Genomic DNA, 16,634 nt, shown 5'->3' with positions numbered 1-16,634 from the left:
GTAGGATTTTGGGGTTTTGTTTTCTTTTCTTTTTTTTAATCTAGGATAATCCCTAACTGGTGAGAGTTAGTTATCCTAAAGAGGCCCATGATCAAATCCAACTGGCTGCCACTATAAACCTAGGCTAGGTGCAACAGCCTGCAAGCAGCGCACAATAACTTATGCCTGAACAGGAGCCCCTAGGGGTCGCCTACTCGTCTAGCCAAGACACAACAGGCCATATACTCAATAAGATTTGAACCTTCATCTCGTGGGTTTCACCCAATTAAACCCCATATCATTATATTTTTTTATTTTTATATATTACTTCCTCCATTGCTTCTATTCCGGAGGGCTAATTCTTGTAATGAGAGAGTTTCCGTTGTAGAGCCCTCCTTTCTGGAGTTATGCCCATAATTGTGAAACATAGCTCTGTATTTCCAGAATTATTTAAGATCAGCTAAAATGGTTAACAAACTACCTGTGTTGTTCATTAATATCTGACAGAGCCATAACACCGATTTTATTTATATTTTAGATATGAGTAATGAAACCCAAGTTCGTTTTTAATTAGCTTTTTAAACTCTGAGAAATATAATGTCAACTAGATATATAATTGAGTTGAATTCATTATAAAATTCTAGAGTACACAGGTCCTCAACAACACTATGATTTTGTGTATTTAATATTATAATGCAGGATTTATTATTGATGTATCGATATAAAAGTTCATGTTTAGCATATAATTCTTTCTCATCTCTACAGTGCATACATATTCACATGTATTTATAATAAAATTCCAATTTGAATGTACTTGATTTTCTCCTTATGTAACGACTCTTTTAAATGGTTGTTAGGCTCACTTGATCTGCTATGAACTAGATGGAGTTCAGTTCCATGCAAATTCTATTGTATCCTTGGGATTGTCATTAAATAATTTCTGTTAAAATCTAAAAGAACTCGTCTTTACTATTGGCTCAACCGTCATGGACTTTGATTAGATCCATAGATTGTTTTACATGCTTCTATAATCGTTCATCTATCCTTCAGTAAATATTTATATTCCTCTTATGTGATTATTGTCAATTTAATGAAAGGTTTATGTTGTTCTGTTAGTATTATATACTCCTATATCATGCAATATGACATTCAAATTTCTAAATCTGTTACAACGCTAACGGAATTTCATTTTCGTATCTATCCATGTGAATCATCTCTCAACCCTATTTTGATTTTCAACTATGTTAAGATGGTCATACATATACTCCAATCCTACAAAATTCAATAATTCCCTTTTCCCAATTTTAGAGTGAATCCTTAGGGACTCAACCGATACAATATTTCAACAATAATAAATTTAACAAGCCTTTTCAAAATTTCTTGGGATGGATGCATTCTAGTTACTATAACATATATTTACGATTTCCCTTGTTCACCCGACTACAATTTCTATTACCCTTTTTCTTTTAACGTAGTACTGCTATCTTTACTAGTACGGATTTTTTAACTCTTGAGGAACATATAAATAATACAATAACCCTATAATACCTACGAGTTGACTGTTACCCATCAACAAGCTAGGATATAGTAAGGACACTTCAACATGGGACAATATCAACGGGTAAGTAACTCATAAATTTCGACATCTATATGCTCTTGTTTTCCATAAATAATTAAGTCGCAGTCGATTTAAATAAAATCACTAGCAGGGTACTTGGAATTTCACACCTTTTCTCCACCGAACCTAGAACTTCTTCCTCAGTTCACCACCGAGGTGCGAATATATTGCCTCCAAGCTATCAACAGCCCTGTTGGGTCTTTCTATATGTATTTAATGCCTCCTTTTCTGGATAATTGTTTCTTTTAATGCCTCCTTTTCTTGATAATTGTTTCTTTTAGTGGGATCTAGCTTTGTGGACCTTTTTTCATCCTCTTTTTCATTAAAGCTCGTACTTCTTTCCAGCAGATATTTTATAACTCCCCCTGCTGGGTCTTTCTATATGTATTTAATGCCTCCCTTTCTGGATAAGGTCTCTTTTAGTGGCATCTAGCTTTGTGGACTTTTCATTAAAGCTCGCACTTCTCTCCAGCAGATATTTTATGCTTTTCCATGTTCAACATCTTTCTCCAGCTAAACAGCTTAATGGATCTTTCTCTCCCATTCATTAATCTTATGTAGAATTTCATCTTGAATTCTTATCAAGAAGACATGGAAATGATCTCATTCTTGAGTCTCTCATTCCCAACTAGATACATCTCATTTATTTATTAATAAATATTCGTTTACATATTTATTTCAATATTTGCCCCCATGAATTTCTCGCCATTTTATTGAATAAATTTTTTCCAATTCAACTAGTACTATAAGAAAGAAGGGATATTACATATAGTGAATTTAGATAATTTTTGAAGTAAGATTTAAAAGGAATTATAAATTACTATATTAGTGTTGGAGACCAAGTAACAAAGAAAATGGAAATTATATTAAAAGAAAACGGAAAAAAAGACCGAAGAAAAAAACCATGAAAATAATATAGAAAACATAATAAGGAGCACAAGATGAAAGAGTTACGAGTAAAGCTATAAAATAAAATAAATATAAATAAATGAAAAGTTAAAATGGATATAAAACCGATCAAAGAGGAAATGTAGAAGTTTATAGAGTTAGATTATGGGTGAAATAGAGCATTGAATATCATAACTTTTATTTTAAGAGATAATGAAAATAATAACATGCAAGTCGATAATTACAAAATAAATTACAAATTAAGACAACTCATTCCATTAGAGCAAAGAAGTAGAAAAAGTTTGATTCTAAAATGGCTAGAAATATTTATAATTGAATATCTTATTTCAAGTGACCTTATTCATAATACCATGTTTACTTAAGTAAACATTTCAAAAGGAAAAACAGCCTAGAAACTAAGAAAAATGGAAACTTACTAGGAGTAGAAAACTATTATTAGGAGTACAAGTGAGAAATATAATAATATTTAGGATTTTGGGACATTGTGGACTTTATTTTGGAATTTTCGTTTGTTTCCATGAAGAAAAATACCGATTTAAAGTTTTATATATATATTTATATATGCTAAAAGTTGGCATTGTAATCAATCAGGGTTTCTCATGGAGAACTTTTTTAGAGGTTATATATATATATATATTATAAAAGTTGGCATTGTAATTAATCAGGTCCCTAATGGAGAATGGTTTTTTAAGGGCGGTATGGATAAATAAATCCTAACTTAGAAGGATTGAGGTAATATATTTTTATATATATTAAAAAAAATCCTTCACACAAAAAATATCCTTTCAAACAATATATGTGCATGAATATTTTAAAAGTTGATGCTAATAATAGTTATATATAAATATATTACTTTTTGCCAAATATTCTTCATTTTATAGTAAAAATAATGTAGATGAAATATGCCCTTACAATTTATTAGACCATGACATTTATTGTTAAGGAAATGAAGTGAATATCCTTTTGCAATGAGACTTTTGTTCTAGAATAATAACTAATCAGGGTGAAAGGACAAAGTTAATCATGGTGAAATCATGAATATGGGTTACATTTTTAGGCCAAATCTTGAAATGAAAATACAAGATTTTCATCTTTTATCGAATTGGAGCCTTAAAACTTCATGTCAGCACTGTGAATTCTAATTTGGAGTAAGAAGACAAATTGTAGACAATTTTGTTGTTGTCCTAATGATATTTTTTCAAAAGTATTTAATGTTATATAATAAGTCAATTTTCCATTAAATGAAATGTTTGTCCTTAGAAATTTTGACACATCTTAAAAGGTATGCATGTGCTCATGTAGCATAAATTAGCCTAGAATGTGTACTGTTTAATATATATATATATATATATATATATATATATATATATATATGAGAGCATGCTCTACACAGAGTTAATTTTTTCATATTAAAATATTAATTTTTTATGCAATTTTTTTTTTTTATTATTTTTAGAAGTTGGTGAAGTAATATTTAAATTTCATTGTCTAGACACATTTGTTGAAGTAAGTCTTTTTTCAACTATTTAAATAAATTAATAAACCAAAAGTACACTTTTGAGGAGGACTCGCAAACGAATATAGTGGTATTTTTTGAAATTTTTTAGTTGTGTATATTCTACGATATTGTTTTTTTATTCAACCTCTTTAAAATAGGTAAAAAACAAAAAAAGCATTATATTTAAAAGAAATTAGATGAAAAATATCATATGAATTCAAAAATGTCAAATTGATATGCGATGCCCTCATGAATCCAACATGATCAACTCCACCACCTAATGATAAATTTAGCCCTAAGTCCACTAGGGTACAAAATGGAGTTGTAGAAAATTTTGGAGAATGGGTGTTAAAATTGCTAGTTTTAGGACTTAAGAGGCCGGATCGAGCAGCTAGATTTAAGATTTAAATAGCTTGATTGAGGGTTTCGGATCCCGATCCATTTACTGTATTTTTTTTGAATAATCTAAAATTAAACTTTTACCTTATTCTAAAATTAAAAATCTTATTAGAATTTTTGTTATAATGTCATATAAAAAGCTTATTAATTTTAAAATTAATATTAAAATAATATTATTTTTATTATTATATTAAATGATGAAATGATATTAATAAAAAAATATTAATGTATTTTAATGTTAACATTAAATTTATTAATTTTTGATTAATATAATGGTATTAACTTTAATATAATATAAAATTTCATATATTGTAATATATACTAGCACAAACACATTAATAAATTCCATTAACACAAAAAGAGTCATACAAGTTGACTCAATATATATGTTAATATTTTTACATTACCCGATTGTTTATAAATGTAACATAATAAAATATATATTATTTTTAAAATCTTGAATTAATCATAACATGAAGCTTCCTTTAAATAAATGAAACCTAAAAAATTTAATTGGTTAGACATGAAGCACTCTATGCATTTTTTATGGAGGTAGTTGGAACAATAATATTTTGGAAAATGTTAGATAATTTCGGTGGAAAATTATCATTTTCCGTCGAACAAAAATTTCAAATACTGCATTTTAAATATGTAGTATATAAAAAATAAAAATTGTTGTATGACAAAAATAAAATTTTTAAACAAAATATTTTAAGTGTTAAAGTATTTTAAAGTTTTGGAAATATAGAGTGAGAGAGAGTGGGAGAGAAGGGTAACAGAGAGAAAGGGGGACACAAAGATGGAGAGATGGATAGCATGAGAGAGTATGCGAGAAAGAGAGGGAGCTAGAGGGATGTAGTTGGAAGAAATGATAGGGAAGGATTAAGTTCTATATATATAGAGAGTGCGAGAGAGAGAGAGAGAGAGAGAGAGAGAGAGAGAGAGAGAGAGAGAGAGAGAGAGAGAGAATGTTTTGGGGGTGAGATAGAAAGACAAAGGAATCTAGATGGAGAGAATGGGGAAAGAGAATGAGAGAAGGAGGGTAATAGTCAACAAAGTTGTGGGACAAAGCTTGAGAGAGGGAGAGTGAGTGAGTGACTGATGTGGGGGAGAGAGGGAGGTATGAAGAGATACATATAGAGGGAGAAAGGTGAAGAGATAGAGGGAGTGGCAATGAAGATGGAGAGAGATAGGGATAGGGAAGAGTAGAAGGGAAGGGAGATAGAAGGGGATACAAAGGGAGAGAAGGGAGACAAAGGGAGAGAAGGGGAAGAGAGAGAGAGGGAGATATAGATAGATATGAGGAAACAATGTGTATCTTTGTGGGGTGATATAGAGATATGAAGAAGGAGAGATAGAGGGAGATAGATATATAGATGGAAGGGGGAGAGAGGGAAGAAGAAAAATTTCCATCATATTTGAGTTTTTTAAAATTGAATAAAAGTTTAATTTCCAACATAAGGAATTAATTTAAATAGTTGTATAACTACTTCTAAATTTAGGAAAGTTGATACCATTATATAAAATTGTATAAATGTTGTCATATATTTTTGTTTGACCTCTATATTAAATATCAATACAATTCACTTATATCATGTTATTACTAATCTCATGTAGATAAGCTAAAAATAAATAATGTTGAATAAAAACTATTTTTTTTTGTTTACATGACATCTATTTAATATTTAAATTTAATAAAACATATTTCAATCATATTTTTTTTCATAATTGAACATTGAGATAATAAATTGATTGAAATGCGTACAAAAATTGTCCATGCAATGGTATATGGGTAAGTCTTAAATATTTTCATATATATATATATATATGGATGACTTTATAATTCAAATAATTTATTTTCAAAATTGAATTGTCATAGCATATATGTTGATTGCACTAAAAGACAATTTATACAAGCCAATATGAAGCATGAATGAAATTATTTCCATGTTCAATATTATATCGATGCGTGATATATTTTAGTTCTTTTTAAGTATCAAAGTGACTTGCATCATAAGTTTTAAAATTGTACTTATTTTCTTAGTCTATGAAACTCGAAATCAAAATTGAACATATATTTTACTAATAAAAGTTATAGTATATAGAAGAATTATTAAATTAGTGAAATAATTTTAAAATATCCATTTAAACTTCGAAAATTGATGAGAATCCATAAACAATATTAATACAAATCCATAAACTGAAATAGTGAATACATGTACCAATAAACTATCCATATCAAAATATATACAAATTACAAATATCACATGAACATCTATAAACTAAAATAATAAGTATGCATACACTAAAATAATATTCATGACGTACATCCATAAACTATCCATCTATGAAAATATACAAAGTTTGTATCACAGATGTGAATATTCCCTGTAAAATGAGACTAAAAATATAAAAACTATGACAGTCTAAGTGCCACCATAACTCCTATTTGAGTTATGTCATGCAAGGTAAGTGTCCATAAACTGTTACTCGAATATAACACATTCAAGTTCAAACTAATTAAATCATTATTTGTACAAAATAGACAATATGGAAATAATTTATATTGAGCCACATTTTTAATTACATATATAATGAATCAATTAACCTCTGTTGTGTCTAAATGTAAGCCTGATAGGATGGGGATTTGTTGATGAATCTACATTTGGTTCACCCCTACTTGTGCCTCGATGATTTGGGCCTTCATTGATGGAATTGCATCATCATTGCCTCTAAAGCAAACATCCCACTCATGTCTCTACATAAAAGTGGCATTAATGGAACCCTACATAATGGCCTATGTACACAATGGCAAGGACAAATTATAATTACTCCACAAATTAATTAGCATATTTGTGTAATGTAAAGCAATAAATATTGATATATTAGCAATAAATAAGTTGACCTCAACTATTGGTACATGTGGTTGTATATACTAACTATCCACCACATTAGTGAACATATAAGGTTGAGGTGGAGGAGAATCCACAGAAATGTGCCCTGGTCAAGGATGCCCTGGCTGATTAAATGTCCCCTCGGATGACCTCGTCATATCATCCATGCAATTGGTTCATGTCTACGTGCTATCATGCACATATTAATATAAATTATGCAATCTAATACAAAGGAGAATATAAATAATTATGCATAATTTGATAATAGAGATGTAATTGAAACTATATGTAAGCATATTGCATTACACCTTTCCTTCTAAGGATAAATGTTGGCTTTATAGTATTTCCAGGGCATGAGAGAAAATATTTATATTGTTTTGTATTTAAGTGTCTACCAAATATGGTATTAAAAAAATTACAATAAATAAAATGAGATACTTATGGATTAAGAATAAATCGTAAAGTATATTTTTAATACAGTTGGAAAAAGTATATATATGCATGTTAATTTTTAATATTTTGTTTTTTAATATTTTAAATGAATTGTGAATATTGTTTTGTGATGTTGGTTAATATTCATTATTCAAAGATATGTTTTATCAAACTTTAAAAAAGTAAGAAATTATATATATATATATATATATATATATATATATATATATATATATATATATGAGTTAGTATTTTCTAACCTAAACAGAGTTAATTACTCAACCAAATCAACTATTTCATTAATCCAAAGTAAAGAAATATATTTTTGATTTGATCAATACGGATGGAATAAGCCAGATGGAAAATTATACCTCACAGATCAACTAGGAATAAATTAAATATCATTGAATCCCTATTAGTTATTCCCTAGAATTTTTTTTTATAGACACAATAAAGCATCGTTAAGTAGATCTACCTTTACAGATAAATATGCATGTCCAAGCTGGAAAAGAATCTAGATGCATAGTTATACTCAGGGATGAACATCATTTATTAGCTAGAAAATAATCTAGATACATAGTTGTACTCAGGGACGAATGTCATTTAGGGGATGTAGTAATTATACACATACACAAACTGATCTACCGGGGGCAAAATTCTTAGTAACATTCTTAGTTATATGAGAGTGGCAAGGTATGTGCCACTGAGGCATAGGCACATATAACACTGAGCATAGAGTCTATTCTAATAATAAATTCTTATGAGCCATTTTTTCTACCCCAATTTAAGGTTTTATTTAATTTGGTGTATTAATTCCTTCTCAAACATTTGTTATATTTATAGCCCTATATTTACAATATGAGTAGTTGGTGAAATTTACTTAAATATCCCAAAACAAGATATAGTAACTTAATTTTATAGAGTTTTTTTGAATACATATAATTATTATATAAACTAAAACAAGTGATAATCCAAACTTGAAACAAAAATTAGAGGAAATGTTTGATAGTGAATTTAGATAATTTTAATTAATATTTGAAACTAATTCAACAATAATATATTAGTGTCGGAAACTAAGTTACAAAGGAAATGGAGATTATATTACAGAAAGTAAGAAAAATAAACTCAAGAAAAAATCCATGAAAATAAAATAGAAAAACTAAATAAGAAGCACAATATTAAAGAGTTACAAGTAGAGCTAAATCATAAAATAAATATGAATAAATGAAATTTTAAATTGGACATGGAGCCCATTAAAGAGGAAATGGAGAATTTTATAGAGTTATATTATAAGTGCAATAGAGCATTAAAGAGTTACAAGTAGAGCTAAATCACAAAATAAATATGAATACATCAAATGTTAAATTGGATATGGAGCCCATTAAAAAGGAAATGGAGAAGTTTATAAAGTTATATTATAAATGAAATAGAGCATTAAATATCATCAGTTTTATTTTAAGAGAGAAAATAAAATTAAATAATGACACTTAAGTAGGATAATTACAAGATAAATTACAAATTGAAACCACTTATTCCATATAAGAACAATAGTAATAAAAGTTTGATTCTAAGATGGTAATTAAATAATGACAGTTAAGTAGGATAATTACAAGATAAATTACAAATTGAAACCCCTTATTCCATATAAGAACAATAGTAATAAAAGTTTGATTCTAAGATGGTTGGAAATATTTTTAATTGAATAAATTATTCCAAGTCACCTCATTCATAATAACCTATTCAATTTTTTTTTTTCTAAGTAAAGGCTACTGCTATATTAAAAAAGAAAAATATGTACAAAGTTTAGATCTTGCAAGGAGGCCGAGGCCAGTCCTCAAACAGAAGAAGCTGGACTATACTGTCTATCTGCTTTAACCGAGTCATAAAACACAGTCCATAATAATGCTTCCTGGACATCAAATAACTTGGACTCAAACTGACAAAAGCACCATAGCTACTGGCAGGACAGAGCCATTTTACATCATTGACACTAAAACAAGAAGAGCATGCTGCTGAAGCCTGAAACTTGCAGCAGTAGCCAAACTGAGACCTAGGACTGAATTGGACACAAGGAAACAACACCATTTGTATCGACATGATTGCAAAAAAGACAAAACAGTGCACCCGAAGGGAACTAGGCTGTCTGGCTGGGCGAGGCCGCCTGCATTCCTTTGTCCGGGCTGGGCGAGTCGAGCCAGATGACCATCCCGTCCACGTCCTGAGGCAGCTCTCCCGGACCTGGCTGAGCACGAGCGCTGAAGACCTCCATTTCCATATTCGAATTTGGCGGCGGCAAAACCTCTTGCACAGAGGCGGCATGACCTGAAATTTCCTGAGTCGGAGCTTGCTGGACCAGGGCGTTCTGAGCTGGAGCTTCCTCGTAACGGTGGGCTCTATAAACCAAACCGTTCATGTCGCCCAGAAGGATATCACTATCTTGAACACTAGCAGAGGCAGGGGAGTTAGAATTGGGCATTCCAGGCTCTTCCTCAGAGATGAAAACCGTGAAATTGACCACCACTTCTGGTCTGACTAGGCGGCTAGGAAACCTGAAGCGAAAAGTCTGGTAGGTGCCCTGTGGAAGAAGGCATTCCTGCTCAGAGCTGGGAGATGAGGGTGGCGCTGAGGCAATGGGCGCAATTGGTTGTAAATCTTCCATGTCCAGGCCAACACGGGTACCAGACCTCCCTCCTCGCCTGGGTACTCCTCGGCTGCGCGGCATGGCGCTTAAGACCAGAGACCCCAAACACTCAACAATCCCTCGAATACTGGAAGCCGGTATAACCTCTCTCCGAACACGGGAAGCAGCAATGGGCCAGTTCTGTTCTATAATTGACATGTTAATCCCAATATACGGCGTAGCATCCATTCTCACCACGGGGGAAAGGCCTTGGGCTCTACTCCTGTTCTGCATCGAGTCCTGAGCAGCCGTGCTCGGCTTGAATGCAGCGTCCCGTCTCCTCTGCTGCAAACTAAATTCGCTTACCTTGTGCATTAACTTGTAATTCCTTTTGCAGGCCTCCGCGTACAGGTGCCGGTGATCTGTCCTGCTCCCAGGTGGCGTGGCGTATGCCATATTTAATGCTTAGTAGAAGCACCCGCATCCGGGTGCGAGTTCTGAATCAGAGAATTTTCCTGAGAGACCATTGCCTTCAGCGTGTCCATTTGGCCTCTGGAAGGAAGGTTGTCTATAGCGCCTTCGAAGTGGTTTTATTTTGCCTCCACTCCAATGTTGGCTAGAAGATCGACCAACTTGTTTCCTTCTCGTCTGATGTGCTTGAAAGTGATAGCTTGGTGCAGAGAGAGCCAGTGATTGATCAGCTCAAGCCTCTGGGACATTCTCCAACTGCTGCTTATCTTGTGAACTGGAGAGCCATGCTGAAGCTTTGTGGCCATTCTGATTATAATCTGCGAGTCCCCTTCTATGATGAGGGGAAAGAAGTTTTTCCTGTGTGCTATTTTGAGTCCTCGCCATAGACCTTCCAATTCCGCTGAGTTGTTAGTGTCCCAGCCTATCGAACCCATGAAAATGCTTAAAGGATTGCCATTGTGATCCCTGAAAACGCCTCCATAACCTGCTTGTCCTGGGTTTCCTTTAGAGGCCCCGTCAAAGTTGAGTTGTATCATGCCAGCCGGAGGTGGATTCCAAGAACTTGCTTCCTGTCTGTGCTTGTTGGGATTTCTACCGTTAGTTGAGATGTGGTTTATACTCATTTTCCAGTTATCCCAAACAGCTTTTTCTTGATGTAGAGTCGGAAGGTCTTCGGGGTGCCACTCTTTGAGTGAAAGAGTTTCCATTATGTTTTGATGGAAAATATTCCACAGGTTTTCCAGCGGCAGCGTTTGATCTTTGAATATTCTTCGATTGTGCTCTTTCCATAGATTCCACATCATGAATCGAGGAAGGAGTATCCACAACGCGTTGAGAATAGGACTTTGAAATGGGGCTTGACTTCCTTTGTTGATGGTTCCTTTGAGGTCGTCTTGCACTCTTCTTTCTCTTTGACAGCGGAAAGCGATCCTCTCCCATAATTTTTTTCCCATTACACAATTCTGCATTAGATGAAGTGTTGTTTCTTCCTCCTTTCGGCACATGTAACAGATGGATGGGCCTAAGAAACTCCTCTTTCTGAGGTTGTCCCACGTTAGTACTCTGTTATGACAGAGAAGCCATAGAAATGTGGAGACTTTTGGCCAGTTAGATTTATGCCATACTTTTTCCCATAAGCTGTCTTTGTGTATTTGCCCCTGTATGATTATGTTGTAAGCCTCCTTGGTTGTGAAAATTCCTTTTTCTCCGTGGCCCCATCTTAAGATGTCCGATTTGACCGAGACTCTTATCTGCCTTTTTTGTAGCTCTGTTTCTAGGAGATGTTGTGTCTGTTCTGAGCTATTCGGGAGGAGCAGATCTATGTCTTTCCATGTCCGGTAGTCCTGAGGAAGATCGGAAGTCCAGCAATGATTAACTTTGGCCTGATGGTGTATTCCTCTCGCATTGGCTGGAAGATCCTGGAGAATGTCTTTGAGTTTTGGCATCTGCTGCCATGAATCTTCCCAGAATCGTGCTATATTCCCATTTTTTATTTCCCAGAAGCAGTGCTCTTGAATGAGAGATATGTTTTGTATGGCTGCGTTCTAGATTGCAGATCCCGAGCTTGTCTCAGTCATGCGCAATCTTTCCTCCATTGGATAGTTGCTTGCATACTTGGCTGTCCAAAGGGAAGCCCATGGAGTGCTAGGATGAGCCAGCCATCGCCACCAGATTTTTGCTCCCATCGCTTTGTTACTGTGCTCAGGATCTCTATGGCCTATGCCTCCTGCATATTTGGGAAGACACACTTTCTCCCATTTAAGTAGAGCCCATTTTCGATTCCGTCCTGAGCCTCCCCACAGAAATATTCGCTGTAGGTTCTTGATTTCTTTAAGGACCCATTTGGGGGCAGCTAGAATGGAAAAGAGGTACAAAGGCATAGATTGAAGTACAACTTTTATAAGAATTATTCTGCCTGCCATATTCAGGGATCGATTGGTCCATAGGAACAGACGTGCTTCTAGTTTTTCTAAAAGTTGCTTCCAGGAGGAATGTTTGAGAGCAGAGCTCATAAGCAGGGCACCTAGATATTTGGAGGGCAAGGAGGCGGAAGTAAAGCCCAGAATACGCTCAATGGCTCTTTGAGTAGTGACCGGGGTATTGAAGAAATAAATTTGAGATTTGACTCGATTGATGAGGGCACCAGAAGCATCAGAGAAGGTGGATAAAAGTGTTTTTATAAGACGTGCTTCTTGGACCGAAGGATGAGCAAAGAGCATATTGTCATCTACAAATTGCTGGTGGGTATGGATCGGGGAATTGTGAAATGAGAGCCCTTTTAACCTCCTATTGAGCTTAGCCGCTGTGATGCTTCTACCCAAACCCTCAGCCATGATAACGAAAAGAAAGGGGGATAAGGGATCCCCCTGCCTAATGCCTCTAGAGGGTCGAAAAGTGGCTGAAGGGATGCCATTGATTAATACTGAGAAGAAAGGAGAGGATATTAAGCTATAGATCCATCTAACCCAAGAGGGAGCAAAGCCGAAAGCAGTTAGAATTTTATGAATGTAGACCCAACTGAGGCTGTCAAAAGCTTTAGAAAGATCTAGTTTAAGCAACATACCTGGTTTTTTGGTCACTTTTAGGGAATGAATTAGCTCGTGAGTGAGAATAATTCCATCCGTTATTTGGCGTCCTTCAACATAGCCCGATTTCTCAGGCGAGATGATGAGTGGAAGAAGCAGTTTGAGCCTGTTAGCTATGACCTTTGAAATAATTTTGTATATCATGTTGCATAGTGCTATGGGCCTGTATTTTTCCGGGGTATTGGAGTCTTCTCCTTTAGGCACTAGAGCAATGAAAGTAGCATTTAGTCCTGGGTACATCCACCGGAGCTCTCTGGATTCCTCCACAACCTGCCAAACTTCGTTTTTTATCAGGTCCCAGAATTTGTGGAAGAAGTTTGCTGTGAAGCCGTCCGGTCCGGGCGCTTTTCCCTCTTTCATTTGTTTCACTGCCTCTTCAACTTCCTGCAGAGTGATAGGTTGGATCAGTAAACTGTTGTGCTCCTCCGTTATGACCTTGGGTATGTTCTGAATGAGTTGATTGATGGCTGGCATTCTATTGATATCGGGCTCTTGGTAGGCTGTTTTGAAGTATTTGATAAATTCCTTTTCTATGCCCTCATGCGTTTCAATCTTCTCTCCCTGCTCATTGTTAACATGAGTAATTTGGTTTATCATTCTTCTTTGAACAGTAGTTTTATGAAATAATTTCGTATTTTTTTCCCTGCCTTTGAGCCATCTTATTTGGGATTTCTGCCTCCATAGGATTTCCTCCTGCTTAGCTCTTTCCAGGATTTTTGATTCTATGTCTTGTTCCTGTTTGGAGAGTTCCTCTCTTCGCCCATCATTAATGATGGATTGTTGTATTTTCTTCATTTCAGTATTGAGTAGGGCTTGATCGGCAAAGATGTTAGCAAATATCTTGTGGTTCCATTGTTTGATGGTCTTTTTGAGATTTTTAAGTTTTTGTTGGAATCTGGCCATTCTTGTCCCCTCGGTCGCATTGAAATTTGTCCAGCTTGATCTGACCAGCTGTTCAAATTCTGGATGAGAGAACCAAAATTCTTCAAAACGAAAAGGGCGTCTAAGATTGTGACCTGGCCTGTTCCATTGGAGCTCTATGGGCCAATGATCCGATCTAGAGCAAGGGATAATGGAAGCTGTAAATTCTCCACCAACATGGGTTGCGTTTTATGAGATTAGGAAATGATCAAGGCGCGATGCGATTTGTTGCGCTCCTACTCTCTTGTTTGTCCAGGTGAAGATACCATTGCTTGTTGGGACGTCCATTAGCTAGTTGCTGTTGATGAAGTTCTTTAGTAGGCCGTCATCATTGTTTGAGTTGCTTCTCCCCCCTCTTTTTTCGTCCATACTGGCTATAATGTTATAATCTCCACCAGATATCCATAAAGGAAGAGGTCTGTCTCTATTGAGTTCTGACAATATATTCATAAGTTGGCTTCTTTGAGCTGTTTCCTGTGGGAAATACACATTACTTAGCAGTCCATGAGCATTCGTACCTGAGAGGTGGAATGTGGCTTGGATGAAGTTTTTGTTAGCTTGAATGTTGCTGAGATGGATGATCTTGGCGTCCCAGAGAATTGCTAAGCCTCCCGAGGCGCCTTGTGCATCTACTGCTGTGACTAGCCCTCCTGGCCAGGCCTTCGCAGCTATTCTTTCCAAAACTGTGGAGCTACACTTCGTCTCCTGCAGAAAGAGAATACTGGGTTTTTCTTGCTTCAGCATGTTTTTTAAGATTCTTCCTTTCCTGGGGCTATTAAGCCCTCTAATATTCCAAGATATTAACTTCATTGAGAAGGGTGGGGGTTTGCAGTGAAGTACTTAGTCAGTTTGGCATATCGCCCTGACTCCACCAGTATTTCTCCTATCTTGATTGTTCTTTCTAGGGTGGTTTTCCTTCCCCTCTTTTTGCTGTCCTTGGTGATAAACTTGTTATCCCATGGACTGCCAATCTGGACCCCTAGAGAGTATTTTTTCTGTGCTCTGCTTAACACTTCTACTAGGTTGTCAACCTGCTGTTCCGGGATTTTTTCAAAGTTCTTTGTGCGACAAGCCTGTTCCAGACCTAAGATGTCCAGCTCCCCTATATCCAGGGGCTCCTGATCCTCGTCCATGACTTGGGGCGATTGAAAAATATCCTCAGTTTCGATCGAGGCTTTTCCGCTTGGCTGAGAGTACTCCATATCCATTTTTTCAGTTTGCTTTGACATATTTTTGTTAGGCGCTATCAGGTGCTCTTGATTTGTTATTTTTTGTCCTCCTTGCATTGATGTTTCCCCCGGTTGTTGTTGCTGTCTGCTTCGTCTTTCTCCTGTTCCTCGTCCGAACCCCTCTCATCGGTTTTGTTTAGAACTTCGAATCTGTTGCTTGATGGTGCCTTATTGCTAGGATTTGCCTTGGGATTGTTGTTGGCTTTTTTGTTTCCTCTCCTTCTGTTGACTACCTTTGTGAATCCATCAGGGGAGTGATTATTGGATTTGTCCGGAAAGGAGGGTATCTTATTTAGAGGGCAGTCTCTATACAGATGTCCTATATCATGGCATTTCCTACATCTAAATGGTACCTGTTCATAATCAATGACTTGAACCCATTCAGAATCTTCGTGAAAGAAGCTTACCGTGTCTGGCAATGGTTGTTTGAGATCCATGTAAACACAAATCCGGGCGTATGAAGTATGCTTGCAGAGTTTTGTTTCCTCTGCTACCCTTACAAATTCACCAATAGCGTTTCCGATCTCCTTCAGAGAAGTTTCCTCCCAATATTCCCAGGGCAATGAGTAAAGCCTTATCCACACTGGCGCATAACTCAGATCCTCCTTATCTGGGTTGAATCTTTCCACCCAGCCCTTGAGAAATAGGCCTGCCGAGTTAAAAAAATATGGCCCTCCCTCCAGGATTCTGGTTCGATCCTCTAGACAGTTGAAAACAACAGTGAAGAAGCCCTTTGCTCCTAAATGCAGAGATATATCCCCTTTTGGATGCCATACGGTGCTGATCCAAGCTCTCAGAGCTCGTTCTATTGGCCAAATCCCTATAAACTTGCCGATCAATGCATGATCTCGCATGTACTATATTCGGGCATTGATTTGTTCACTTGGGAAGAACACCCGTGGTCTATTAGTAGCAACAGGTTTGCAAGTTGAGGAGCTTGCTTTATTTCTGTTCTCTGTCTCAGAGTCCTTACCCTTCTCCTGGTTGTTGTCCATGATACCACCACTGACTCCATTTGGATTGTCCCAATCTGCATCTTGCCGTGCTCTCGCGTCCAGAGAAGGGGGAGGCACTTGGCC

The 16,634-nt window shown here is 35.6% G+C and overlaps 1 protein-coding gene across 1 annotated transcript; it reads right to left on the bottom strand.

The window, feature by feature from the left end:
* Positions 1-15,590: 15,590 nt before the first annotated feature.
* LOC149206089 (uncharacterized) lies at positions 15,591-16,409 on the bottom strand. Its single transcript, XM_089397591.1, has one exon. The coding sequence runs from the start codon at positions 16,407-16,409 to the stop codon at positions 15,591-15,593; it is 819 nt and encodes a 272-aa protein (XP_089253717.1).
* Positions 16,410-16,634: the final 225 nt, after the last annotated feature.

Source organism: Pinus tabuliformis, chromosome 1_2 (assembly GCF_031772625.1).
Source record: "Pinus tabuliformis cultivar Carrire ecotype Pingquan chromosome 1_2, CPIR1, whole genome shotgun sequence".
In the NCBI taxonomy this organism is placed as follows: Eukaryota; Viridiplantae; Streptophyta; class Pinopsida; order Pinales; family Pinaceae; genus Pinus; species Pinus tabuliformis.
Note: the sequence above shows the minus strand (reverse complement) of the source record. Positions and strands in the feature narration are given on the sequence as shown.

Excerpts from the sequence above, each read along its gene's own strand:
- LOC149206089 (XM_089397591.1), bottom strand. The coding sequence starts at position 16,409 with ATGCGAGATCATGCATTGATCGGCAAGTTTATAGGGATTTGGCCAATA.